This window comes from Mytilus trossulus, chromosome 8 (assembly GCF_036588685.1).
Source record: "Mytilus trossulus isolate FHL-02 chromosome 8, PNRI_Mtr1.1.1.hap1, whole genome shotgun sequence".
NCBI lineage: Eukaryota > Metazoa > Mollusca > Bivalvia > Mytilida > Mytilidae > Mytilus > Mytilus trossulus.
Window position 1 is genome coordinate 74,999,057 of NC_086380.1, and position 27,824 is coordinate 75,026,880.

Genomic DNA, 27,824 nt, shown 5'->3' on the forward strand with positions numbered 1-27,824 from the left:
AATATATTTGAAAAAGAAAGTCAACGGCACCCATGCACGTCCTGTGAAATATATTTGAGAAAGAATGAAAACGGCACTCATGCGCGTCCTGTAAAATATATTTGAGAAGAGAGTAAACGGCACTCATGCGCGTTCTGTAAAATATATTTGAGAAATAAAGTAAACGGCACTCATGGCCGTCCTGTAAAATATATTTGAGAAAGAAAGAAAACAGCACTCATGCGCGCCCTGTAAAATATTTGAGAACGAAAGAAAACGGCAATTATGTTCACTCATGCGTGAACTGTAAAAGATATTTGAGAAATAAAGAAAACGACACTCATGCGCGCTCTAACATATATTTGAGAAAGAAAAAATAACGGCACTCATGTGCGTCCTGTAAAATATATTTGAGAAAGAAAAAAACACTCATGCGCGCCCTGTAAAATATTTGAGAAAGAAAGAAAACGGCAATCATGTTCACTCGTACGTGCCCTGTAAAATATATTTGAGAAAGAAAAAAAACGGCACTCATTTTCACTCATGTGCGCCCTGTAAAATATATTTGAGAAAGAAAGAAAACGGCCCTCATGCGCGTCCTGTAAAATATATTTGAAAAAGAAAGTAAACGGCACCCATGCGCGTCCTGTGAAATATATTTGATAAATAATGAAAACGGCACTCATGCGCGTCCTGTAAAATATATTTGAGAAGAGAGTAAACGGCACTCATGCGCGTCCTGTAATATGTATTTGAGAAATAAAGTAAACGGCACTCATGGCCGTCCTGTAAAATATATTTGAGAAAGAAAGAAAACGGCACTCATGCGCGTCCTGTAAAATATATTTGAGAAAGAAAGAAAACAGCCCTCATGCTCGCCCTGTAAAATATCAAGATTTGAGAGAAGAAAAAAAAAGAAAGATGGCACTCATGCGCGGCCTGCATGTGAAATCACCTAGATATTTGTAGGGAGAATCTAGATACTTGTAGGAAGCATCTACATACTTGTAGGAGGTAACTATAGATACTTGTAGGAAGCATATAAAAACTTGTGCGAAGCACCTAGATACTTGTGCGAAACATATAGATACTTGTGCGAAGCATCTATATACTTGTGCTAAGCATCTAGATACTTGTGCGAATCATCTAGATACTTGTGAGAAGCATCTCGATACTTGTGCGAATCATCTAGATACTTGTAGGAAGCATCTAAAAACTTGTGCGAAGCATCTACATACTTGTAGGAAGCATCTAGAGACTTGTGCGAAGCATCTAGATACTTGAAGGAAGCATCTAGATACTTGAGCGAAGCATCTAGATACTTGTGAGAAGCATCTAGATACTTGTGCTAAGCATCTAGATACTTGTGCTAAGCATCTAGATACTTGTGCGAATCATCTAGATACTTATAGGAAGCATCTAAAAACTTGTGCGGAGCATCTAGATACTTGTAGGAAGCATCTAGAGACTTGTGCGAAGCATCTAGATAATTGTAGGAAGCATCTAGAGACTTGTGCGAAGCATCTAGATACTTGTAGGAAGCATCTAGAGACTTGTGCGAAGCATCTAGATACTTGTAGGAAGCATTTAGATACTTGTGAGAAGCATCTTGATACTTGTAGGAAGCATCTAGATACTTGTAGGAAGCATATATACATACTTGTGCGAAGCATCTAGATACTTGTAGGAAGCATCTAGATACTTGTAGGAAGCATCTATATAGATATTTGTAGAAAGCATCTTGATACTTGTAGGAAGCATGTAGATACTTGAAGGTAGCATGTAGATACTTGTAGGAAGCATCTAGATACTTGTGAGAAGCATCTAGATACTTGTAGGAAGCATCTAGATACTTGTAGGAAGCATAGATACATACTTGTGCGAAGCATCTAGATACTTGTAGGAAGCATCAAGATACTTGTGAGAAGCATCTAGATACTTGTGAGAAGCATCTAGATACTTGTGGGAAGCATCTAGATACTTGTAGGAAGCATCTATATAGATATTTGAAGGAAGCATCTAGATACTTGTAGGAAGCATCTATATAGATATTTGAAGGAAGCATCTAAAAACTTGTGTGAAGCATCTAGATACTTGTAGGAAGCATGTAGATACTTGTAGGAAGCATCTAAAAACTTGTGCGAAGGATCTAGATACTTGTAGGAAGCATCTAGATACTTGTGAGAAGCATCTAGATAATTGTAGGAAGCATCTAGATACTTGTAGGAAGCATAGATACATACTTGTGCGAAGCATCTAGATACTTGTAGGAAGCATTTATATACTTGTGAGAAGCATCTAGATACTTGTAGGAAGCATCTAGATACTTGTAGGAAGCATAGATACATACTTGTGCGAAGCATCTAGATACTTGTAGGAAGCATTTAGATACTTGTGAGAAGCATCTAGATACTTGTAGGAAGCATCTAGATACTTGTAGGAAGCATCAAGATACTTGTGAGAAGCATCTAGATACTTGTGAGAAGCATCTAGGTACTTGTAGGAGCATCTAGATACTTGTGAGAAGCAGCTAGATACTTGTGAGAAGCATCTCGATACTTGTAGAAAGCATTTAGATACTTGTGAGAAGCATCTCGATACTTGTAGGAAGCATTTAGATACTTGTGAGAAGCATCTCGATACTTGTAGGAAGCATCTAGATACTTGTGAGAAGCATGTAGATACTTGTGAGAAGCATCTAGATACTTGTGAGAAGCATTTAGATACTTGTGAGAAGCATCTCGATACTTGTAGGAAGCATCTAGATACTTGTGAGAAGCATCTAGATACTTGTGGGAAGCATCTAGATACTTGTGAGAAGCATCTAGATACTTGTGAGAAGCATCTAGATACTTGTGAGAAGCATCTAGATACTTGTGAGAAGCATCTAGATACTTGTAGGAAGCTTGTGAGAAGCAGCTAGATACTTGTGAGAAGCATCTCGATACTTGTAGAAAGCATTTAGATACTTGTGAGAAGCATCTCGATACTTGTAGGAAGCATTTAGATACTTGTGAGAAGCATCTCGATACTTGTAGGAAGCATCTAGATACTTGTGAGAAGCATGTAGATACTTGTGAGAAGCATCTAGATACTTGTGAGAAGCAAAATCAATCAATGGCGTAGTGGAATTGACAATTTTTGGATTCTCATAAATTCTATGTATAACTTTTGAACTAGTTTGAATCTCGGTCTATTTCTGTAATTTATTCTTACATACTTTTGATTTTTTAACTCTGTATGCGTACATTGCCTATGAAAATTTTTTAAAATTGTTTGTATGCACATTGAACAACAAATTTATGTGACGTATATAATTTTTCTAACGTCAGACACTCAAATCAATCCATGTGTTCTTAGACAGTAGATGTTATTGTGTCCTGTTAAATTGTTCCCTTTAAAAAGTTTTGGATTCTCATATATTCTATGTATAATTTTTGGACTAGTTTGAATCTCGGTCTATTTCTGTAATTTATTCTTACATACTTTTGATTTTTTAACCCTGTATGCGTACATTGCCTATGTAAATTTTAAAATTGTTTGTATGCACATTGAACGACAAATTTATGTGACGTATATAATTTTTCTGACGTCGGACACTTAAGGATGTATTCTTCTGACTTTTCAGTCTCGTTCAGTCTCGTTGAAATCTCGTTCTTAAATTATTTCCAAAACATATGATAGAAGTGGAAAATATCAATGAACTTTAAAAATATTATAATCAAACATAACTCTGTGAAAAAATTGTGTATTTACCATGAACGGTTTTTGAATAATCCAGTTTTCAAATTTTACGACCATTCAAGTCAGTATTTTTAGTCAAAATTTTGAGAAAATGGGTGAGGGATACAAAAACATATTTTACAAGAATAATATACATCCCATCTCATTTTGGTCTTTTCTTATTTCTTAGATATGTATTTTGTCAATCATTTATAACAAAAAAGTTGAATTAATATGCATTTTGTTCTTTAAAATGAGAAAAATCATAAAAATACAAAATTGGCAGTATGGTAAATTTTACACAAAAAAGCATCAAAATATGATAAAACTTTCTTATATTAACACCTACCTATAGTTTTTGTAAGTTAAATTTATTCAGATTGGTCCACTTCATCTTTATGGAAAGTATAAAAAAAAGTTTAATTGTGGAACTGTGATTTTTTTCACGATAATAGCCCAAAAATAGGTAAAAATCGATGAAAAGTGAGAAAATCATCAAAATTGGGCATTTTCAAAGGGCCGTAGCAAAAAAAGAAGCACACCACCATATGATTTTTTCTTCACCAATTGTTTTGTTACAGTCTTATAAACCTAAAAATCAGGTTAAGAAAAAAAGTTTAATTCTAGAAATTTTTGGCTCCTCAGAGGTGTACATCCTTAAGTAGATCCATGTGTTCGTGGATAGGTTTTTGTGTCCTGTTAAATTGTTCCTTTTAAAAGTTTTTGGATTCTCATAAATTCTATGTATAACTTTTAGACTAGTTTGATTTCTGTAATTTATTCTTACATACTTTTGATTTTTTAACCCTGTCTGCGCTCATTGCCTATGTAAAATTTAAAATTGTTTATAATCCAGGTACTTTTGATAACTATTGTATGCACATTGAACGACAAATTTATGTGACGTGTATAATTTTTCTGACGTCAGACACTCAAATCAATCCATGTGTTCGTAGATAGTAGATGTTGTTGTGTCCTGTTAAATTGTTATACGATGATGACTGATGTTCCCATATTTTGACTATTTTATTGATTGTGACTGTTTATTTAACGCATCATGTAAATGTAACGGAATTTGATGAGACTGTTATTAAAGTGAGAGGGTTAGCGCTATAGAACCAGGTTTAATCCACCATTTTCTACATTTGAAAATGTCTGTACCAAGTCAGGAATATGACAGTTCTTGTCCATTCGTTTTTGATGCGTTTTGTTTTTTGATTTTGCCATGTGATTATGGACTTTCCAAATTGATTTTCCTCTGAGTTCAGTATTTTTGTGATTTTACTTTTTAGATACTTGTGAGAAGCATCTCGATACTTGTAGGAAGCATCTAGATACTTGTGAGAAGCATCTAGATACTTGTAGGAAGCATCTAGATACTTGTAGGAAGCATCTAGATACTTGTGAGAAGCATCTAGATACTTGTAAGAAGCATCTAGATACTTGTGAGAAGCATCTCGATACTTGTAGGAAGCATTTAGATACTTGCGAGAAGCATCTCGATACTTGTAGGAAGCATCTAGATACTTGTAGGAAGCATAGATACATACTTGTGCGAAGCATCTAGATACCTGTAGGAAGCATTTAGATACTTGTGAGAAGCATCTAGATACTTGTAGGAAGCATCTAGATACTTGTAGGAAGCATCAAGATACTTGTGAGAAGCATCTAGATACTTGTGAGAAGCATCTAGATACTTGTGAGAAGCATCTAGATACTTGTGAGAAGCATCTAGATACTTGTGAGAAGCATCTAGATACTTGTGAGAAGCATCTCGATACTTGTGAGAAGCATCTCGATACTTGTAGGAAGCATCTAGATACTTGTGAGAAGCATCTAGATACTTGTAGGAAGCATCTCGATACTTGTGAGAAGCATCTCGATACTTGTGAGAAGCATCTAGATACTTGTGAGAAGCATCTCGATACTTGTAGGAAGCATCTAGATACTTGTGAGAAGCATCTAGATACTTGTGAGAAGCATCTAGATACTTGTGCGAAGCATCTTGATACTTGTAGGAAGCATCTAGATACTTGTGAGAAGCATCTAGATACTTGTGGGAAGCATCTAGATACTTGTGAGAAGCATCTAGATACTTGTGAGAAGCATCTAGATACTTGTGAGAAGCATCTAGATACTTGTAGGAAGCATCTAGATACTTGTAGGAAGCATAGATACATACTTGGGCGAAGCATCTAGATACTTGTAGGAAGCATTTAGATACTTGTGAGAAGCATCTAGATACTTGTAGGAAGCATCTAGTTACTTGTAGGAAGCATCAAGATACTTGTGAGAAGCATCTAGATACTCGTGAGAAGCATCTAGATACTTGTAGGAAGCATCTAGATACTTGTGAGAAGCATCTAGATACTTGTGAGAAGCATCTAGATACTTGTGAGAAGCCTCTAGATACTTGTGAGAAGCATCTTGATACTTGTGAGAAGCATTAAGATACTTGTGAGAAGCATCTCGATACTTGTGAGAAGCATCTCGATACTTGTAGGAAGCATCTAGATACTTGTGAGAAGCATCTAGAAACTTGTAGGAAGCATCTAGATACTTGTGAGAAGCATCTAGATACTTGTGAGAAGCATCTAGATACTTGTAGGAAGCATCAAGATACTTGTGAGAAGCATCTAGATACTTGTGAGAAGCATCTAGATACTTGTAGGAAGCATCTAGATACTTGTGAGAAGCATCTCGATACTTGTAGGAAGCATTTAGATACTTGTGAGAAGCATCTCGATACTTGTAGGAAGCATCTAGATACTTGTGAGAAGCATCTAGAATCTAGATACTTGTGAGAAGCATCTAGATACTTGTGAGAAGCATCTAGATACTTGTGAGAAGCATCTAGATACTTGTGAGAAGCATCTAGATACTTGTGAGAAGCATTTAGATACTTGTGAGAAGCATCTAGATATTTGTAGGAAGCATCTAGTGCTTGTAGGAAGCATCAAGATACTTGTGAGAAGCATCTAGATACTTGTGAGAAGCATCTAGATACTTGTAGGAAGCATCTAGATACTTGTGAGAAGCATCTAGATACTTGTGAGAAGCATCTCGATACTTGTGAGAAGCATCTCGATACTTGTAGGAAGCATCTAGATACTTGTGAGAAGCATCTAGATACTTGTGAGAAGCATCTAGATACTTGTAGGAAGCATCTAGATACTTGTGAGAAGCATCTCGATACTTGTGAGAAGCATCTAGATACTTGTGAGAAGCATCTAGATACTTGTAGGAAGCATCTAGATACTTGTGAGAAGCATCTAGATACTTGTGAGAAGCATCTAGATACTTGTGCGAAGCATCTTGATACTTGTAGGAAGCATCTAGATACTTGTGAGAAGCATCTAGATACTTGTGAGAAGCATCTAGATACTTGTGAGAAGCATCTAGATACTTGTGCGAAGCATCTTGATACTTGTAGGAAGCATCTAGATACTTGTGAGAAGCATCTAGATACTTGTGGGAAGCATCTAGATACTTGTGAGAAGCATCTAGATACTTGTGAGAAGCATCTACATACTTGTGAGAAGCATCTAGATACTTGTAGGAAGCATCTAGATACTTGTAGGAAGCATAGATACATACTTGTGCGAAGCATCTGGATACTTGTAGGAAGCATCTAGATACTTGTAGGAAGCATAGATACATACTTGGGCGAAGCATCTAGATACTTGTAGGAAGCATTTAGATACTTGTGAGAAGCATCTAGATACTTGTAGGAAGCATCTAGTTACTTGTAGGAAGCATCAAGATACTTGTGAGAAGCATCTAGATACTCGTGAGAAGCATCTAGATACTTGTAGGAAGCATCTAGATACTTGTGAGAAGCATCTAGATACTTGTGAGAAGCCTCTAGATACTTGTGAGAAGCATCTTGATACTTGTGAGAAGCATCTCGATACTTGTAGGAAGCATTAAGATACTTGTGAGAAGCATCTCGATACTTGTGAGAAGCATCTAGATACTTGTGAGAAGCATCTAGAAACTTGTAGGAAGCATCTAGATACTTGTGAGAAGCATCTAGATACTTGTGAGAAGCATCTAGATACTTATGAGAAGCATCTAGATACTTGTGAGAAGCATCTAGATACTTGTGCGAAGCATCTAGATACTCGTGAGAAGCATCTAGATACTTGTAGGAAGCATCTAGATACTTGTAGGAAACATCTAGATACTTGTGAGAAGCATCTAGATACTTGTGAGAAGCATCTAGATACTTGTGAGAAGCATTTAGATACTTGTGAGAAGCATCTAGTTACTTGTAGGAAGCATCAACATACTTGTGAGAAGCATCTAGATACTCGTGAGAAGCATCTAGATACTTGTAGGAAGCATCTAGATACGTGTAGGAAGCATCTAGATACTTGTGAGAAGCATCTAGATACTTGTGAGAAGCATCTAGATACTTGTGAGAAGCATTTAGATACTTGTGAGAAGCATCTCGATACTTGTAGGAAGCATCTAGATACTTGTGAGAAGCATCTAGATACTTGTGCGAAGCATCTCGATACTTGTGCGAAGCATCTCGATACGTGTAGGAAGCATCTAGATACTTGTGAGAAGCATCTAGATACTTGTGGGAAGCATCTAGATACTTGTGAGAAGCATCTAGATACTTGTGAGAAGCATCTAGATACTTGTGAGAAGCATCTAGATACTTGTGAGAAGCATCTAGATACTTGTGAGAAGCATCTAGATACTTGTGAGAAGCATCTAGATACTTGTAGGAATCATCTAGATACATGTAGGAAGCATCTAGATACTTGTAGGAAGCATAGATACATACTTGTGCGAAGCATCTAGATACTTGTAGGAAGCATTTAGATACTTGTGAGTAGCATCTAGATACTTGTAGGAAGCATCTAGATACTTGTAGGAAGCATCAAGATACTTGTGAGAAGCATCTAGATACTTGTAGGAAGCATCTAGATACTTGTGAGAAGCATCTAGATACTTGTGAGAAGCATCTAGATACTTGTGAGAAGCATCTAGATACTTGTGAGAAGCATCTAGATACTTGTGAGAAGCATTTAGATACTTGTGAGAAGCATCTCGATACTTGTAGGAAGCAGCTAGATACTTGTGAGAAGCATTTAGATACTTGTGAGAAGCATCTAGATACTTGTGCGAAGCATCTCGATACTTGTAGGAAGCATCTAGATACTTGTGAGAAGCATCTAGATACTTGTGAGAAGCATCTATATACTTGTGAGAAGCATCTAGATACTTGTGCGAAGCATCTCGATACTTGTAGGAAGCATCTAGATACTTGTGAGAAGCATCTAGATACTTGTGGGAAGCATCTAGATACTTGTGAGAAGCATCTAGATACTTGTGAGAAGCATCTGGATACTTGTGAGAAGCATCTAGATACTTGTGAGAAGCATCTAGATACTTGTAGGAAGCATCTAGATACTTGTAGGAAGCATCTAGATACTTGTAGGAAGCATAGATACATACTTGTGCGAAGCATCTGGATACTTGTAGGAAGCATCCAGATACTTGTAGGAAGCATATATACATACTTGTGCGAAGCATCTAGATACTTGTAGGAAGCATTTAGATACTTGTGAGAAGCATCTAGATACTTGTAGGAAGCATCTAGTTACTTGTAGGAAGCATTAAGATACTTGTGAGAAGCATCTAGATACTCGTGAGAAGCATCTAGATACTTGTAGGAAGCATCTAGATACTTGTGAGAAGCATCTAGATACTTGTGAGAAGCATCTAGATACTTGTGAGAAGCATCTAGATACTTGTGAGAAGCCTCTAGATACTTGTGAGAAGCATCTTGATACTTGTGAGAAGCATCTCGATACTTGTAGGAAGCATTAAGATACTTGTGAGAAGCATCTCGATACTTGTAGGAAGCATCTAGATACTTGTGAGAAGCATATAGAAACTTGTAGGAAGCATCTAGATACTTGTGCGAAGCATCTAGATACTCGTGAGAAGCATCTAGATACTTTTGCGAAGCATCTAGATACTTGTGCGAAGCATCTAGATACTTGTGAGAAGCATCTAGATACTTGTGAGAAGCATCTAGATACTTGTGCGAAGCATCTCGATACTTGTAGGAAGCATCTCGATACTTGTGAGAAGCATCTAGATACTTGTGGGAAGCATCTCGATACTTGTGAGAAGCATCTAGATACTTGTGAGAAGCATCTAGATACTTGTAGGAAGCATTTAAAAAATGTGCGAAGCATCTAGATACTTGTGTGAAACATCTAGATACTTGTAGGACGCATCTAGATAGATATTTGTAGGAAGCATCTAGATACTTGTGTGAAACATCTAGATACTTGTAGGAAGCATCTAGATACGTGTAGGAAGCATCTAGATTCTTATGCGAAGCATTTAAATACTGATAGAAAGTATCTAAATACTTGTGAGAAACATCTAGATTATTGTAAGAAGCATCTAGATACATGTAGGAAGCATTTGTATACTTGTGCACAGCTTCTAGATACTTGTAGGAAGCATCTAGATACTTGTGTGAAGCATCTAGATACTAATTGAAAGTAACTTTATGCTTTTAAGAAGTACTGGATGGTTGTTGAAAATATCTAAATGCAAAAAAGGTATCTAGATAGTTCGCTAAAGTATCTAAATGTATCTTACACCCATCAAGATACTTATAAAAATCATTTTTATTATCTAGATGCTTGTTAGACGTATCTATATTTAAAATACCATTTAGATGAAACCATCGCTATTTTGACATGAACGTACTCATGCTCTCCAATGGTGAAGCGAAGATTGTTTCTTTTGGGAATTTTTGTTATCTCGATATCGTTTTAGTATGTTTTATAATCGAATATGAGAATTAAGTCTTATCGCTGAAACTTATCTAATGAATTTGAAGGCTTGTGCCCTATTTAAAAAAACAAACAATAACAAAATCCGGTGAAGACTCTATTCTATTATGGCAGGTTTTTGAAATTTCGACCTAAACTTGACTTTTCTCTGTTTTCATTGTTTGTTTTTTTTTTTATTCACCGTTTTCACCTTATGAATGATCCTTAATATTTAATAAACAATGGTGTCCTTAACCGACTTAAACCATCAAAATAATAGAGAGGGTTTGTATGGGGTTTATACAATATAGGATAGTGGGCAAAAAGTGCAGAATAATGGTCCCCCCAAAAAAAAGAATAAAAAATTGGTAAACAAATAAAGAAAGGAGAATACTTGTTGCTTGAATATGACAAAAAGAGGAAATGAAAACAAAAATAAAGGACCCCCCATAAACACACTCTTAGTACCGATCAAACTATATTTAAATGTCCACACATCGATAATTGTTGGAAAAATGTTGTAAAGTAAACAAAGGCTAAAGAAACGCGATCAACTATTTTTCTTCTAATTGGTGTATTGCAGTTGATCATACATAAGGACAATTTCAATTCAAATCAGAAATGAATACCTACTGTATGTCAACTGATAGAAAAATAGGGTAATAATATTGAAAGATTTATACTTTAAGACATTTAAAGAATGTTCAATTGAAGTATCTTTGTTCTTGCGGATTAAATCATGGACTCAAAAGCCTATTTATAAAATCTACCTTGTATAAAAAGTTGACCTCGATGTAAGAGCAACATGTTACTTTATCATATAAATACACTAAGAACTAATGGCTTAGGAGTTTATAATGGCGACCGAATCCCCCAAAAAGGAAGGTAAGGACCCCCTTTGGGGCCTATTTAAAATTTAAAATCTGGTTAGATTATTAGAAAGATTAACATTAGCTTTTAACCTAGAATTATGCACTATCAATAACTGTAAATGCTAAAGAAATTTAAAAAAAAAGCACACGTGTACACTTTACACGATTTTCAGTCCAGCACATAAAAGGGGGAGGTATGCGTCAATGAGACAGTTATCCGCAACGGCAAAAAACAAAAACATCTAACAAGTATGCAACACATACGACCATAAACAGGTGTCCAAACAATAAGAAAAGCTCCTAGTCTAAATAGTTGAAATTATAAAAGATGTGAATAAATTAAATATCAACATGCATGCCATTAATATGAAATTCTTCAACCCGGCATACAAAAAAAAACGACCTGACGAGATCCCTCCCTGACTTTGATGCATGCGCAGTGGCGGATCTAGAACTGTTCATAAGGGGGGCCCGCTCCAGTAATGCTTCAGGGATTTCCTATACATTCAACCAAATTTTTACCACGAAAGGGGGGGACCCGGGCCCACAGACCCCACCCCTGGATCCGGCTATGATACAGGTTTTATAGAATAGAGAATATAACGTACCAAGAATACAGATAATGGGCGAAAAAGACAAAACCTTTGGGTACGTAAATATCAAGAAAAGAACAGATAATAATAAACAAAACGTCAAACGAAGAATAGACAAATATTATAAAACGTAACAAACAATGAAAATCTGTAGAGAAAAGGTATTACAAATAGAATTAAGAAGACTCAAAGTTAAACCGACCTGCATTTTTTTTATTTATTTTTTTAAAATAATCGGATTAGTCTAAGAATATGTATTATATAGATATAGATATAGATATGACAGTTTTCGTCAAGTCTATTTGCTTGCGTCTTGTTTGTTTTCTTTTGAACCTCAAGATAGACATTATTTTATAAAGTAAAGGGCTTTTTAATCTAATTTTTGGTCGATTTATTGACATTTGTATTATGTAGTCTTTATATACTTTCATTGAACAAGTAAATAAGTTTATATAGATTTTTATGACAAGTATATTGATTGATTTTCCGTCTTTTTTTATTGAAGGTAAAATAATTTTTGTTTTGACATCGTCCCCCGGGCCCCCTTTTCAAAATGATCTAGATAAATAATTAGTGAATGAAACTAGTAAATAAAACTAGTAAGAAAATTGAAAGATAATAATAATTAGATGAAGAAAAAAAAAGTTACAAATCCGTGTTCAGCATGGTCAGTAATATTTTATGCTCTTACAAATTCAAGTGTAAACTGATTATGTATGATCTGTAATACATGTTGTATATGTAACAAAAAGCATTTGAAACTGGTGTGATAGGAAAATATCAAATAAACTAGGAAATATGATGCATGGTTTTCAGTGTGAAATTCTTATGTTTTTTCTTATGATGGTGTATACATATAAATATTTTGACATCTTAAAGAACAGAATTGCCGAACCCTGGACCAGGAATCAGTCAGAGCTATATATACATTTTTCTATCGAAACTAGGAAAATCCACACCAAATGTCTTCCCTTTTTAGCATGCAGTGTTGGCGATCCCATACTTTTTTTTCTCTCAGACTCTTATTGGATTTCTTTGGACTTAAGCACATACCCTATATGGTTCACTAATAAGAATATGTAAACAATCCTTTGTTCCAGTATATATTTTCAAAAACTCAAAGAAAAAAAATATGATGAAATGATTTCAAATATATATATATAAATACACACACGCGAATGCTTCTATTTAGAATGGTAACAGATTAGGGTATTTTTGTAAACTCAAAAGCAGATGATTTAGATAGAATTCATGTGTATTGGCTTGCGTCTTATTTGTTTACTTTTGATCCATACGATAGACATTATTTTTTAAAGCCGACTTTGAAGATAAAAACTGTATCCCGTTTGTACATGTTGTTCCTATAAGTTCGCTCCATTGACTATTCTTTTGTCCCAAGGAGTGTCGGGTCATGCGTATTGTTATTTTCATCACGAGACAAATCTAACGTTTTGTATTTGAGACTCGGAGCGCATACAACAGTCCGTTCTTAATGTATTGATAGTATCTGTAAGAAGTACTAATATGGTTAAGTCAATAGGTTGTATATTTGTTGAACAAATTTAAACAATTGAGATACAAATTTAGTATATATAAATACATCATACCGTACTGAACTCTTTAACTTCGACTATATACACTGTTTAAGTGTGGACATATTTCTTTGTGTTAGATAAATATATATATATAAACGGTAAGAAATTATTGAAGATCTGTAAGAAAAAAGAGACAAATTTGGTATATTAAGTGGGGGCGATGTTGTTGAAGAAGGATTGGATTTTTCATCACACAATTATAAATAGTTAATGGTGTTTTAATTCTAAAAGGTTGAGGTCTATCATTCCACTCATATAATGGAAGTGTGGCTTGTGTACACTAAATTTATATTCCTCACGGAAACAATGACGTCTATATAAACACGCAACACTATGTCACAGTCCTGTTTTCAAAAAAGAACAAAACTCTTATCGTATTATTGAAAAATAAAGCAACGGCATAACAAAAAAACATAAAAATGTGAAACAACCCGATACAGAAAATTAACGACCTTATAGTAAACACAACAAACGAAATAAAGTAAAATAAAGATAAAATAAAGAGCAACCAACGGCAATCATTTATAGACAAACTACTGCCTTTATACTATCACACGCATATATAGGCACAATGAGAATGTAGCTTTAAACCTGTTTATGAGCGCAAACCTTTCCCCTAACCCTGTGACATAAATTGCAATGATACGGAAACTCTATCATGTCTATAGCATACGAAGATATACACCAGCTCGTTCATTGTACTGGCGACCTTAATTTGATAAAGAAAAATAGTGTTGTTCTGCGTGCAAGCAACCGAATATTTTCGACTTTGGATGTTGAATCTGGTTTTTTTTCTTTTAATAATATATCGAAGTCTATAGTGTACGCGTGTTTAAGGAAAGTATGTTTGTCTAGATAAAATCTTTTATTGTCCTTAATCATTTTATTGTCCGCATTTTATTGTCCTTAAGCATTTTATTGTCCTTAAGCATTTTATTGTCCAAGGGATGTAAATCTACATAAAACTTTCATAGTGAACGTATCGATATTGTTGCTATCAATATATACACTAAAGGTATCTTGTTATAATTCATTATTAAGAAGGCGGTTGCTGCTTAATAATTCATATTCTTACTTTTTATTGAATGTACTGGCTTATATTTCAGCATTCCATTTTGTCAATATATTTTCTAAGTCAATACATTTTTCATACTCATTCATAAGTTTTGTTGAACCTTTTTCTATTTTAGAGACCATGTCTCCTCCGTATGACTGGCAGGCGACCAAATGCCTATCGGAGTGCAACAAGCACATGTTAGCCAATCAAATTGCCTGTGATGTTGGATTTCTAGTTGGGGACGAACAAGAACTTGTTATGGCACATAAGTATGTGATGATTAGCCGAAGTTGCGTATTTTATGCCATGCTTCACGGACTTATGGCTGAAAATGCTGATGAATACATATCTATACCAGACATAGAAAAGGAGACATTTAAACAAATGTTAGAGTAAGTCTGGTCACGTTTTATATAAAAACAAATGGCAATGTATTGATAATGTATACTATTCTGTGAACAAAACCCTGTTATAATGAGCACGAAAAGGAAGCTTATATGAAAGAGACATGTACCAATTCATCATTTAAGTTAAAAGTTTAGTTCTCGGTGTTATTTTATTTAACACTGTTGTTTGTCTTTTGGTCTCAGTTTTTTGTTTTTCTTTTGCGTTGTCAATTTTATGAGTTTGAATATCCATTTGACATCCTCGTCGCGATATAGCCTTTTTGTCATTTTGTTTATTTTCTTTGGTTACATCTTCTGACATCAGACTCGGACTTCTCTTGAACTGAATTTTAATGTGCGTATTGCTATGCGTTTACTTTTCTACATTGGTTAGGGGTATAGGGGGAGGGTTGAGATCTCACAAACATGGTTAACCCCGCCGCATTTTTGCGCCTGTCCCAAGTCAGGAGCCTCTGGCCTTTGTTAATCTTGTATTATTTTAATTTTACAATTTTGAAATTAGTATGGCGTTCATTATCACTAAACAAGTATATATTTGTTTAGGGGCCAGCTGAAGGACGCATCCGGGTGAGCGAATTTCTCGCTACATTGAAGACCTGTTGGTGACCTTCTGTTGATGTTTTTTTTATTTGGTCGGGTTGTTGTCTCTTTGACACATTCCCCATTTCCATTCTCAATTTTATTTTTGTGCTGATGCGGCGTAAAGCAACCAACAATCAATAATATCCATTTGGCATCTTTCACATCTCTTGTGAAACATTCTTTAATTTATTCATTAATTATATTGATTGATTGTTGGTTGCTTTAAGCCGCAGTAGCACAAAAATATAATACACAAACTGTTTTAAAAGCAGTGCACATTGAAAATTAGATAAGGATAAACGAGGGTTTACGTATGCAATGTTCCATTGTATAGTGTGGAGATGCAAATGGAAGTCATCTGTGCCCACTCCTAATTCACTGGGGAAAAAAGAGATAGTAGATATTTTTCATTGCAAGAGAAAACAAATATACAATTGAAAAAAATCAGACGACTATTCTGGTTTCAAAAACACGTCCTCGGTGCGTTGAGACACCAACACACGGTATCAGATAACCACTTCTTGAAGGTGACCGTAAAAGTTATACGTAGTATTTTTAACATACAGTTCTACTTTTGTTCCAAACATTGTGTATTTTTTCTTTCAGGTTTATTTATAGCGATGATGTAAAGATCGACACAAAGACAGCGGCTCCGCTGTTATATGCAGCAAGGAAGTACGGCTTGAATGGTTTAGAAGATAAGTGTACAAGAGCTCTTGAGCATGGTATCCTTGGTGACAATGTTTGTTTTATTTTAGACCAAGCTTACAAATTTGACAATGACGAACTAAAAAAGAAATGCCTGGATTTCATTTTCCACCAACCAAAGATAGTCCTGAAATCATCAAGCTTCTGTGATCTTGCACATCAATGCGTGTATGAAATCATTAGTTCGAACGAACTGGATGCCGAGGAAGATGCAATATTCGAAGCGGTAATGCGGTGGTCTGAAATCGAATGCTTACGTCAGGAAATGTTGAATTCATCTAAAAACCAAAGAAAAGTTCTTGGAAGAATACTGTATCAAGTTCGATTCCCACTTATGAACGAAGCGTTTTTCAATAAAACAGTTATACATTCAGACTTATTAACAAGAGATGAAATTATACATCTTCGAAATTTCTTTACAGGAAAGGAAATACATTCAAAACATTTTATGACCACAAAACGAGTAACAGGCGAAAACTTAGTTCTTCACTGGCGTTTTGGACCGGTCAGTTGTATTCACAACGAAGAAACTGCAATATCATTTTCATCGTCCATTGAAATATTAGTTGAAGGTGTTCGCGTTGACTGCAGTATTTTTGAGGATGAATTTTACGACGCAGATCTCGCATTATTTGATGTAAACAATAAAGAAATGGCAAGAACTAAAAGAAGAATTGATGTCCGCAACAAATCGTCATTAATTAACGTTACGTTTCACGCTGCTCCTAAAATTGACAAGGGTTACAAGCATACTATCATTTTGAAAGTTCAGGGGTCACATGGTTACTATGGAGCAAGCGGAAGGTCAAATTTACAATTACATGGTTCCGTTCCCACGTGTGTAAATCCTGAAGGGGACTTTACAAAAGTCATCATGCGTAAAGATCAAGTGCCAGCAATTCTTGTAAAACCTGTTATACGCAGCTGAAGTGGTATGGTTTTCATTGAGACAGCGAGGAAATAATCTCACCAATTTTATGACCAATAACAAATCAGAGAAGGATAAATAGGGTTAAATTATACAACATTCCATTGTATGCAGTACGGAGATGCAAATGGGAGCGAACGGTGCTCTATATTCGCTGGAAAAAAAAAACCAGAGAAAAGATTACAACGGGCAACAAGAGCGAGAGATTGAGAAAGAGAGAAACGACACAGTATTTAATATTTTAAAAAGAAACCATTATTTCAACTACACGTATATTGAAATTTATGTCAATGTCATAGAACTCCTCATGTAAATAAATAATGACTACACAACATGTAATCTTTCATGATTGTGATGAAAACCTACTTACTTTTTTTTATCCTGCACGCAAAAAAATAAACAAAGTATGGACTTGGGTACAGATGTATGACCAACTGAATTTAGTTGTTAACTTCTGTGTCATTTTTTTTCACTGGCAATCATACCATCTAATATCTTATAATTTGGATATTATATATATCATGCCTCTGGCAGTAAAACACATGCACGACGATGGCGTTCGTTGGTCTATGCCAGATGTACGTATTCTATACACAGACACGTCCTGTCAGAATGGAGACAATTCATCCTATGCAGGTGTAGAGAGATTTACACACTTTCTGCATGTTATATTAATGAATAATAGCAAAAACCTTTTGATGGTCGAACGTGGATTAATGACAGGGCAGCCTTTTTATTTCTTATCAAAAATACCCTCTTTTCAAATGACCGTCAAACTTCCCCGTCCGTCATTCCGAATCTAGGCTCTGTATGTATGATTAATTGATTTATTATTGATTTGTAAGTTACAGTAATGTTCATGATGGTTCTGCGTTCCTTGCTCTCCATTAAAGTCGTTACACTTTAGTGCATCTTGAATATGCATGCTATACTTGTAAAATTTCAATAGACTTCGATGTAATTTATCAATCCCGTATAAAATTACGACTGTATTCTAATAAGAAAACCACAGTGAAGAAACCCCGTTAGCGATGCCGGTTTCGCCCAAGAACAATTAGCAAATTGAATCATCTATTACCAAGACACATTGCAGTCTATGCACAACACCAGTAAGTCATTGTCTCAACACCAGTAAGTCCATGAACACCACCAGTAAGTCTATGAACAACACCAGTAAGTCTATGAACAACTCCAGTATAAGTCATTGTCACAACACCAGTAAGTCTATGAAGAACAACAGTTGGTCTATGAACAACACCAGTAAGTCTATGAACAACACCAGTAAGTCTATGAACAACAGTTGGTCTATGAACAACTCCAGTATAAGTCATTGTCACAACACCAGTAAGTCTATGAAGAACACCAGTAAGTCTATGAACAACACCAGCAAGTCTATGAACAACAGTTGGTCTATGAACAACACCAGTAAGTCTATGAACAACACCAGTAAGTCTATGAACAACAGTTGGTCTATGAACAACTCCAGTATAAGTCATTGTCACAACACCAGTAAGTCTATGAACAACACCAGCAAGTCTATGAACAACAGTTGATCTATGAACAACACCAGTAAGTCATTGTCTAAACACCAGTAAGTCATTGTATCAACACCAGTAAGTCTATGAACAACACCAGTAAGTCATTGTCTCGACACCAGTTAGTCTATGAACAACAACAGTTAGTCCATGAACAACACCAGTAGGTCATTGTCTAAACACCAGTAAGTATATGAACAACACCAGTAAGTCTATAAACAACAAAAGTCATTCCATGAACAACAAGTTAGTCTATGAACAACACGAGTGAGTCATTGTCTCAGCACCAGTAAGTATATGAACAACAGCAGTAAGTCTATGAACAACAACAGTTAGTCTATGAACAACACGAGTAAGTCATTGTCTCAACACCATTAAGTCAATGAACAACACCAGTAAGTCATTGTCTTAATACCAGTAAGTCTATGAACAAAACCAGTAAGTCATTGTCTCAACAACATTGAGTCTATGAACAACACCATTAAGTCTATGAACAACCCCAGTAAGTCTATGAACAAAACCAGTAAGTATGAAAAACACAAGTAAGTCTATGAACAACACCAGTAATTATATGAACTACACCAGTAGGTCATTGTCTCAACACCAGTAAGTCTATAAACAACACCAGTAAGTCATTGTCTCAACACCAGTAAGTCATTGTGTTAACACCAGTAAGTCTATGAACAACATAAACAACACCAGTAAGTCTATGAACAACATAAACAACACCAGTAAGTCATTGTGTTAACACCAGTAAGTCTATGAACAACATAAACAACACCAGTAAGTCTATGAACAACATAAACAACACCAGTAAGTCATTGTCTCAAGTCTTGGAATATATTAAGATGAAGCTACGCCGATATCAAACCAACATATATTTTTTTTTAGAAAAATAAAGACTCGTTCAGTTGGTGAAACATTGGCATCATGCATATGGAAGTCAGCAAATATATTAGAAGGTGGTCTCACATGGTTAATCTGTTGATGTGTGCATCATTTATTCATAAATTTTATTAGATGCTTGTTTTCTAAGTGGAAAATAATTAACCATATTTAAGAAGTGAACATCAGGTTCAACACAATTGATAAAACAATAACTAGTAAATAACGAAGAAAACAAATAGTATATATTAACTAATTGAATTGGAAACAAATAAATGCAATGTTGAGTTCACTATGGGCTCTACAGAGCATGAGTCGCTCGCCTGAGTATATGTGTATCTGCAACAATGGGCACTCTCCGGCGTTTTTATTTCTTGTTGATCTTGTTTTGATGATTAATTTTATGGTTTACATGCAGTTTCTTTTAAGTCTTTTAAAGTATTTGCCAAACACACACAATAATGGCAAAATAACCGTATTTCAAGCGGAATCACTTATATATATACATGTACTGTAGTACGCCGCTAGATTAAAACTGACGTGGAAAGGTTACACATGCCCACCGTAAGCTTTACTTCAACCCAGCACACAAAGGGTACACCAACCACATGTCCCCATTCAAATGCATTGATCGTTGAAAAAGGGGAGTTACAACCCCCGCACCCACCCCACCCCCTTGGATTCGCCACTGTAAGTACTTATTTGTAATTCTTGTCTTTTGCATATCATTTTTAAAAGTGTTTAAATTTTATAGTTTTCAAGACAATAGGCATACACGCAAGCTATAATGATGACTTATGTGTAGTAAGATCTTGTCTTGATGATGCATTTTGCTTTTGAAATTTCTCTCCATCTATTTTGGCATTTAAAACACATAAAATTTTATCCCTTCATTCTATTTTGAGCCATTTCGGTCATTTTGGTTGGCAGGCGGCGTCATTTTTAACGTTGGTTGCAGAAATAACTAAAATAGTATATCTTTCTATGCGGTATGGGTTTTGTTCTTTGTTGCACACCGTACGGTGACCTATATATATATATATATACAACTCGTCTATAATATATAGTTGCTAACCTCCATGTCATTTTGGCCTCTGATGTGAAGTTGTCACAGTGACAATCATTCCACATCTTCTTATTTTCATATAAAGAGACATAGGACATCGATATATACACTAGATGGACAGTATTCCTAATAGTTAAGCCACTTGTAGAATTCGATATGACCCCTCCCCCCCTTTCCCTTTTCTTTCTATGTTAGTTAGAACTCGAGGGTACCACAAGCCCAGTAGGCGTTTGACTTAGATTTATAAAGCTGAAATATTTATCTTTTTTTTAAATATTCAAATTTGAGATGTCAACTATCTCAGACAAAATTGACTTAGGGTGTTTTTTGGCTATTCATTGAATACAGAATCCTCAAGTATCTATACACCCTTCTCTGATGTTCAATAGTGTTGTTTGGAAAACGTAAAAGGTGCGTGTATAAATATAGCACGCACCAAATTTTGAAAGCGTTATTTTTATCTCGAAAATAAACTATAAATAAATCTATTTACAATTGAAATCTAACACCAGTACAAGTCTTATTAAAAAAAATAAGTGTTCCATTTAATAAATTTACAAAAGATATGGAAACACTATACGTTAGGTTAAAACTTTGTCAGAATAAAACGAAATTAAATTGACAATATACAATCATTTAAAATTAAATTTCTTTTGTTTTAATTCGAACTCGACGTCATGGCACCTTAAAATGGCCAACAAACAAATTTTAATTTCAACTTTATTCTAGCAAGTTTACAGCTAATATTTATATCAGGTAAGTAAGAATAATTAATTTAAACAATAACAATTTTATTATATATTTTTTCTGTATATTTCAATCACAACACACATGCAAACATATCGAACAAACACAATCTAAAATCAACAATGGAATCTAAAATAATGAATGTATGTTTGTGGCCTAACTATTCCAAAGATTGGTATCACTAGAGTGTGGTGCCATCTGTTTTTGTCAATCAGTAGGAAGAAGTCGAACTTGAATTGAATTTAGGCACATTGTTGAAAAACGTTTTTGGTAGATTTTAATGTTTCATGTGGAAAGTGCAAATTTATATATGCGTCAATTAGAAAGCAAGAAAACCCCTAAAGATAACCAAAAATAGATACCTATATATATGTCACTAGACGGTATATTTCTATATGATGGAAAGAAGGTGTGGGATATGCGTCACCAATACAGCTATCTAACAAAAAAATAAATCTAATACTTAAAGCTAGGTGGCAAAATAGTCTTCAAAAATTGAAAGTTGGCTCTGCAATTTGTCAAGCTCTAATTCGTTAAAATATATAAAGCTATGTTTTAAAGTTAAACCAAATACTCCAAACGACGAAAAAAAGAAGAAAAAAAAGAAATAAAACTTCCAAGTTCTCTGGACGAACGCATATACATATGAAAATGCGTTGCAGGTATACTGTTATTTCAAAAGCTTACGCATGGATAGCTGATCATAGCTGTATATATCGCCTCGAATTTAAACAAGTTTTAAACGCATTTAATCAGAGACAACTTAAATGTCATCAATATAAAATGACTAAATTGAGGAAAATACTTAAGTGCTATTACAGGTCATTTAAACCACAAGCTAGTTTTTTGACTTACGACAGACACCAAACCAAATGGCTGGCTTAAGGTGGGGTCACACATTCACGATTTTTACTGCCGTCCTTGACAGGACCATTCCCGATTTAAATTTATCAAAAGTCTGATCAAGGCCCTATGAATCGTGGATGGAAATTCAAACTTTAATTAAAATTTGTAAAAAAAAAAATTTTCATCACGACAACAATCAGATATTGTTCAGGAAGCGTCGATATTCAACCGTTTCCAAGCGAATTTATCCCGATAATCCCGTTCTAAATCCGCTTCTAATCCTGATTTGTAATTTTCGCCAGGTAAAATTCGACCGAGTCTGTCACGACTGCGTCCCGATTCAACCGAATGTAATCCGACAGAGATCAGATAGTGACAAGACAGTGAACCGACGCTGACGGAAGTTATCCGTTCGAAAACTGTCGGCATACTCGGGATGATCAGGTACTGTCGGAACGTAATCCTATCACGGTCCGCTCTATCGCATTGCAAACGGCTTTGTCTGGTCTCAGTCGTATTGTATTCTGTAATTGTCGGAACTCTGACGTGGGTATCATTGACGAATTTAGAATTAATAACGGGACTGTTTCGGAACGGTTTCGGCAAAAACGGTTCGCAATCGACAAGATCTGGATGCAATCTGGACTCAATCGGCAGAAAAACAACAATGAAAAATTTCTCCAGATCATTCCCGTTCCACAGGACACCGTCCCGAATTCACAGAACATTGTTAGGAACTCGATCCGATACAGCAGAATCTGTCACGACATAGACACGATTGTAATCCGACAAAAACGGCTGAGTTTCCCCGAATGTTACGGGACGCACCTAACTGTCGGGGTGCTTTGTCGAACTATTCGGACCCTTCCCGACCAGTAGGAATCTGTTACGAACTAAAACGACTGCGTTCAGACAATAATAGGACATTCCAGATAATTGAGGATACTAATCCGACTTTTTCACTTTTCGTGTCGTATCGCTGTCTGATCTCAAACGGGAACAATGATCGGCAATGTGTGAACCCCGCATTAAACACGTTTCACTGGGTATTCAAACTACTATTATCTCGATTAGTGAACGAACAAAATCAATGTGCAAAAGTTTGTATATACCAGTAAGTTCGGACCAACAGTACCTCATGTTCTACTTAGGAAACTGGGGGATGGAGAGATCTATTCTCGTTTTGGTCCTTTTTTGTATAATTTCACATTTTGTACATTTCCGAAAAAAGTGTCTTATATACTATTGATACCACATTGTTGCGAATAACCCCACAAACAAAACTGGGGTGGGTTGTAATGGACTTGTGTATATATAGTAACTATCCTTTTATAAATCTATGCCATTCAAAATATAAATATCAGAAACATGAAAAGTCGCATGATAATAAATGGAGTTTTATTCTTCAGATAATGTCTTCGCTTGCTGCTGATGTTATAGACCCGGATGTGGCAGATACCTTTTTGACATGTTCAGTCTGTGAAGAACCTTTTAAGAATCCCGTTGGACTTCCATGTCTTCATTCCTTTTGCAAAGAATGCCTGACTAAACATATATTGTCAACAACGAAAGCACAGAAGAATCCGAAAGCCTTTACCTGTCCGAAATGCAAACGGCATGTAGATTCACCAGATCCACATCAACCGCCTCATTCATGGGCCGATTTATTTCCACCCAACCATTTTGTACTAAGTTTAATGGAGGGTGTAAAAATAAGAAGTGATTCTCAAAAATGCGACCCATGTTCAAGGAGAAATGAGAAAGTCATTGCTATAAGGTGGTGCAAAGAATGTGGTGAAGCATTATGTCAGCAATGCGAAGGGTTCCATAGGTCAATGAAATATTCACAGCACCACCATTTGGTTAGTATGGAGGAACTAAAAACTCAACCAATCAAAAACACCGTATCAAGACCACCATGTCCAGATCACGAGGGAACTCTTCTCGGTTTCTTTTGTGAAGATCATAACCAGGTCGTCTGCTCGTCATGCGTAACTATTGATCATCGAAAATGCAAACACGTCACGACAACTGCAGAAGCAGCCGAAAAGCAATACGTAGATGCAGAAACTTTGTCAGAAAAGTTGAAGCTTCAGCGTGATTGGTCACGTCGTATTGCTGAAAACAGAAGACACAGCGCACGTGTTCTCGAGGATTCAACCAATCAAATTCGGCACCAGATAACAAGCATACGACAACAAATAAATGACCTACTTGTCCAAAAAGAGGTAAAGATACTAGAGGAACTGAAAACTGCACACGCTGAAGAAAAAGAACAATACGACAAAGTTATAGAAACATGTGATGGTCTGGTGAGCACGACGGAAAACGCAATCGCTTTAATTCAAAATTCAATGCGCCATGGTTCCGATACGGATGTCATTCTTGCCATAGATAATGTAAAAAATGAATCTCAGTCCTGTGAGAACAAGTTGGCAGATTTAACAACCAGGTTAAAAGATCTGTTCATCAATTTCAGCGCAGATAGCACCTTGCAAGCAGTCGTTAACGGGTTAGATGATCTAGGTAGACTGACCACAACTCAAGCAAATGTCAATCTTACCGCACCATACAACGTAGAACCGATGACTTATCGCAGCGATCACACACATCGGGATCATATTCATCATGAACACACACATCGGGATCATATTCATCACGAACACACACATCGAGATCATATTCACCACGAACACACACACCGGGAACACGACCACAATGACCGCACACATCGTGAACATCAGCATCACGAAACTCGGCATACCCATACACACCGTGATGATAAACGCAGAGAAATAGAGATTGAATCTGTTCGTAGCCTGCCGTTGTCTCCAATTAGTACTGCACGAAAATCACCTGTTGCTATGCCACCAGCAGCACACCAGAGAAAGGCATTAACACCTCCTTATGAAATTGCAAGATCACCAGTAGTAACACCCCGTAAACTTAGGAAACGAAGTCCAAGCCCACTTCCACCATTAATGCTTCCGAAATCGGTTTCACCATTTCCATACAATCGGATTATACCGAGGCCAGCAACATTAGAAACATTTTTCAAGGGTCGAACTAGCAATGATCGTGAAAATTGCTGTTTTACTGGAGCGGATATAATTCAGGACGGCAGAATTATTCTATGCGACCAAACCCATAGAAAAGTGAAAGTGTTTAATCACAACTACCAGTGGTGTGGGGAAAAGGTGTTGTCTGCTAAACCGTACGATGTGTGTTGTATCGGAGGTTCTGATATTGCAGTTACGCTTCCGACTGAGAAGAAAATGCAACTGTATACTGTACGCGATAGCGATTTCATATGCATTGCAAACATCCAGACCGGTGCAAAATGTTATGGAATTGCATATGCTCAAAAGAAATTTGCAGTATGCTGTTTCTCGGCACCGCCCTCTGTTAAATTGATGTCTCGGGATGGTCGGGAGTTAAAAACCATTGCACGAGATATGGCCGGAAATGACTATTTCAATTTTCCAGATTATGTAGCCATGGACAAGAATACAAGGAACATCTACGTGACAGACAGATATCGTAAAAGTATATCTTGTATAACTGCACTAGGCGAAAAACGGTGGGAGATTCGTTACGACAACCTGAAAGTACCACGTGGGATAGCCGTGTACGGAAGTAAAGTTTTTGTAGCCGGATGTCGATCTCACACCATCGTCCAGCTCAATATAGATGGTGATATTCTTGGGGACATCATTTCGGAAGGCATTAGCTATCCAACCAAAATAGTAGTTCACCCGAACGGAGAAAACATCCTCGTAACACAACACCAAGCCACCCTAATCGATGTAGAGAAGAATATGGTGAAAATCTTTAGCTTGAATAATCAGTGACATTAATAAATGACATTTATTGAACCCAAAAAGCCATGACGATGAAACAAACTAAACAGATAAATTAGCATGAACAATTTTGAAATGTTGGAAGCAATACAATAGTTGTTTCCTTCTTTCCCGTAGCTGGTCATCTTTGAATTTAAATTATTAGTTCTAATGTATTGTTTATATTTTAGAACTGATTGGGACTAGAATATCATAAAATATCAAATGACAAATTTATATTTCCTGGCTAACTTTATAGAATGTGTATTTGTAGGTACAGACTGGGTTTTATAAAGTTTCCTATTTTTCTGTGATTATAGTTTACGTTTGCTGTGATATTAAATATATCTTACAATTAAATGTTTTTATTCATAAAGTCTCAACTTGATGTATTGGAACACAATAATAATTGGACAACTATCAGACATAGCGTATTAGCCAACAGACAAGAGCCGAACGACGCGGTACATAGAAGATGCAAATATTTTTCTTCGACTGAGTTATGATAATTGTTTAATTTTTCTCCAGCGAAGAATATTTCATGCATGTTTAGGATAAGAAAACAATGATACATAATATTCCCGGCTTAGGACATGCATTTATAGAATGTGCCAGGGTTAAACGTTAGCTCTCAGCCTTTCCATTTTCTTTGACGGTGGTATATTAGGGCATCATAAGAATAAACATATGGAAATTGCTTTACTCATCATTCAAAACGATGCACTAAAATTAAAAACCCAACAAGTACAATTAAACGACGAAACGCACATACCGTTTCATACCGACATGAGAGGGACCAAGGACTTGTTCAAAACCTGGCTAATGTATTTTTTAAATTAAAAACTTTAAATTTCCCCAAGTTCGTCAAATTTTCGGTTTAATTCTACCTTTTGGTAGGATAAATATTGAACTGTTTAGAAATAAACAATAGTTTTGTTTAAATATAAAGAAAACACATTGGACCGTGATACTCCGAATATATCAAAGTGAAGATTGAAACACTTTAGATGTAACAAAATTAATGACCGTCCGGTTCCAATCCCTAGTTGTTTATGCAATTTTTCAAATGAAGGGTGGGAAACATGTGTTACCACATGAATCTGAGGGTATGTTCGATAGACGCAGAAATCTTGATCTGCAACAGACCACCTACGTTCAACTTCGAGAGTTATTGTAAGAGTTCATTTTCGTAAAAGGAGGCTAAGGACACTAGATTTAGCGGTCCTTTTCCGACCAGACGTGGATAGGTATTTATACATCCCGCATCGCCGAAAGGACGCCGAACTTCGTCACGGGATATGCTGCCAGACAGGAGAAGTCAACTTGACAACTACATACACAAGGCTAGATAACATGTCGATACAAAAAAAATCCGAGCACTCATGCATGAATGTCTCGACAAATATACATTCACAACCCGGCACTGGGTCGATGCCACTGCTGGTGGAGATTTATTTCCCCGAGGGTATCACAAGCCTAGTAGTCAGCACTTGTTGTGCTGACATGAATTGTCATTGATATGGTTATATTTATAAATTCACTGTTTAAAAATTTTCAAATTTTTTGAAATACTAAGGCTTTCCTACCTCAGGCATAGATTACCTTAGCTGTATTTGGCAAAACTTTTAGGAATTTTGGTCCGATCAATGC

The 27,824-nt window shown here is 35.9% G+C and overlaps 2 protein-coding genes across 3 annotated transcripts; both read left to right on the top strand.

Moving 5' to 3' along the window:
• Positions 1-11,296: 11,296 nt before the first annotated feature.
• LOC134682128 (BTB/POZ domain-containing protein 6-like) lies at positions 11,297-17,425 on the top strand. 2 transcript variants are annotated; one of them, XM_063541710.1, is made up of 3 exons: positions 11,297-11,399; positions 14,765-15,023; positions 16,227-17,424. In XM_063541710.1, the coding sequence occupies exons 1-3, from the start codon at positions 11,372-11,374 to the stop codon at positions 17,254-17,256; spliced, it is 1,317 nt and encodes a 438-aa protein (XP_063397780.1). In that variant the 5' UTR covers positions 11,297-11,371; the 3' UTR covers positions 17,257-17,424. The 2 variants fall into 2 exon arrangements, with proteins under 2 accessions (XP_063397780.1, XP_063397781.1); XM_063541711.1 differs by lacking the exon at positions 11,297-11,399 and adding an exon at positions 13,597-13,672 and having other exon boundaries at positions 16,227-17,425.
• Positions 17,426-21,403: 3,978 nt separating this feature from the next.
• LOC134681406 (E3 ubiquitin-protein ligase TRIM33-like) lies at positions 21,404-26,483 on the top strand. Its single transcript, XM_063541019.1, has 2 exons — positions 21,404-21,498; positions 23,745-26,483. The coding sequence occupies exon 2, from the start codon at positions 23,748-23,750 to the stop codon at positions 26,184-26,186; it is 2,439 nt and encodes an 812-aa protein (XP_063397089.1). The 5' UTR covers positions 21,404-21,498; positions 23,745-23,747; the 3' UTR covers positions 26,187-26,483.
• Positions 26,484-27,824: the final 1,341 nt, after the last annotated feature.

Coding starts and splice junctions, on each gene's coding strand:
- LOC134682128 (XM_063541710.1), top strand. CDS start 11,372: ATGGCGACCGAATCCCCCAAAAAGGAAG. Junction 11,400..14,764: donor CGAATCCCCCAAAAAGGAAG/GTAAGGACCCCC, acceptor TTTCTATTTTAG/AGACCATGTCTCCTCCGTAT. Junction 15,024..16,226: donor ACATTTAAACAAATGTTAGA/GTAAGTCTGGTC, acceptor TTTTTCTTTCAG/GTTTATTTATAGCGATGATG.
- LOC134681406 (XM_063541019.1), top strand. CDS start 23,748: ATGTCTTCGCTTGCTGCTGATGTTATAGACCCGGATGTGGCAGATACC.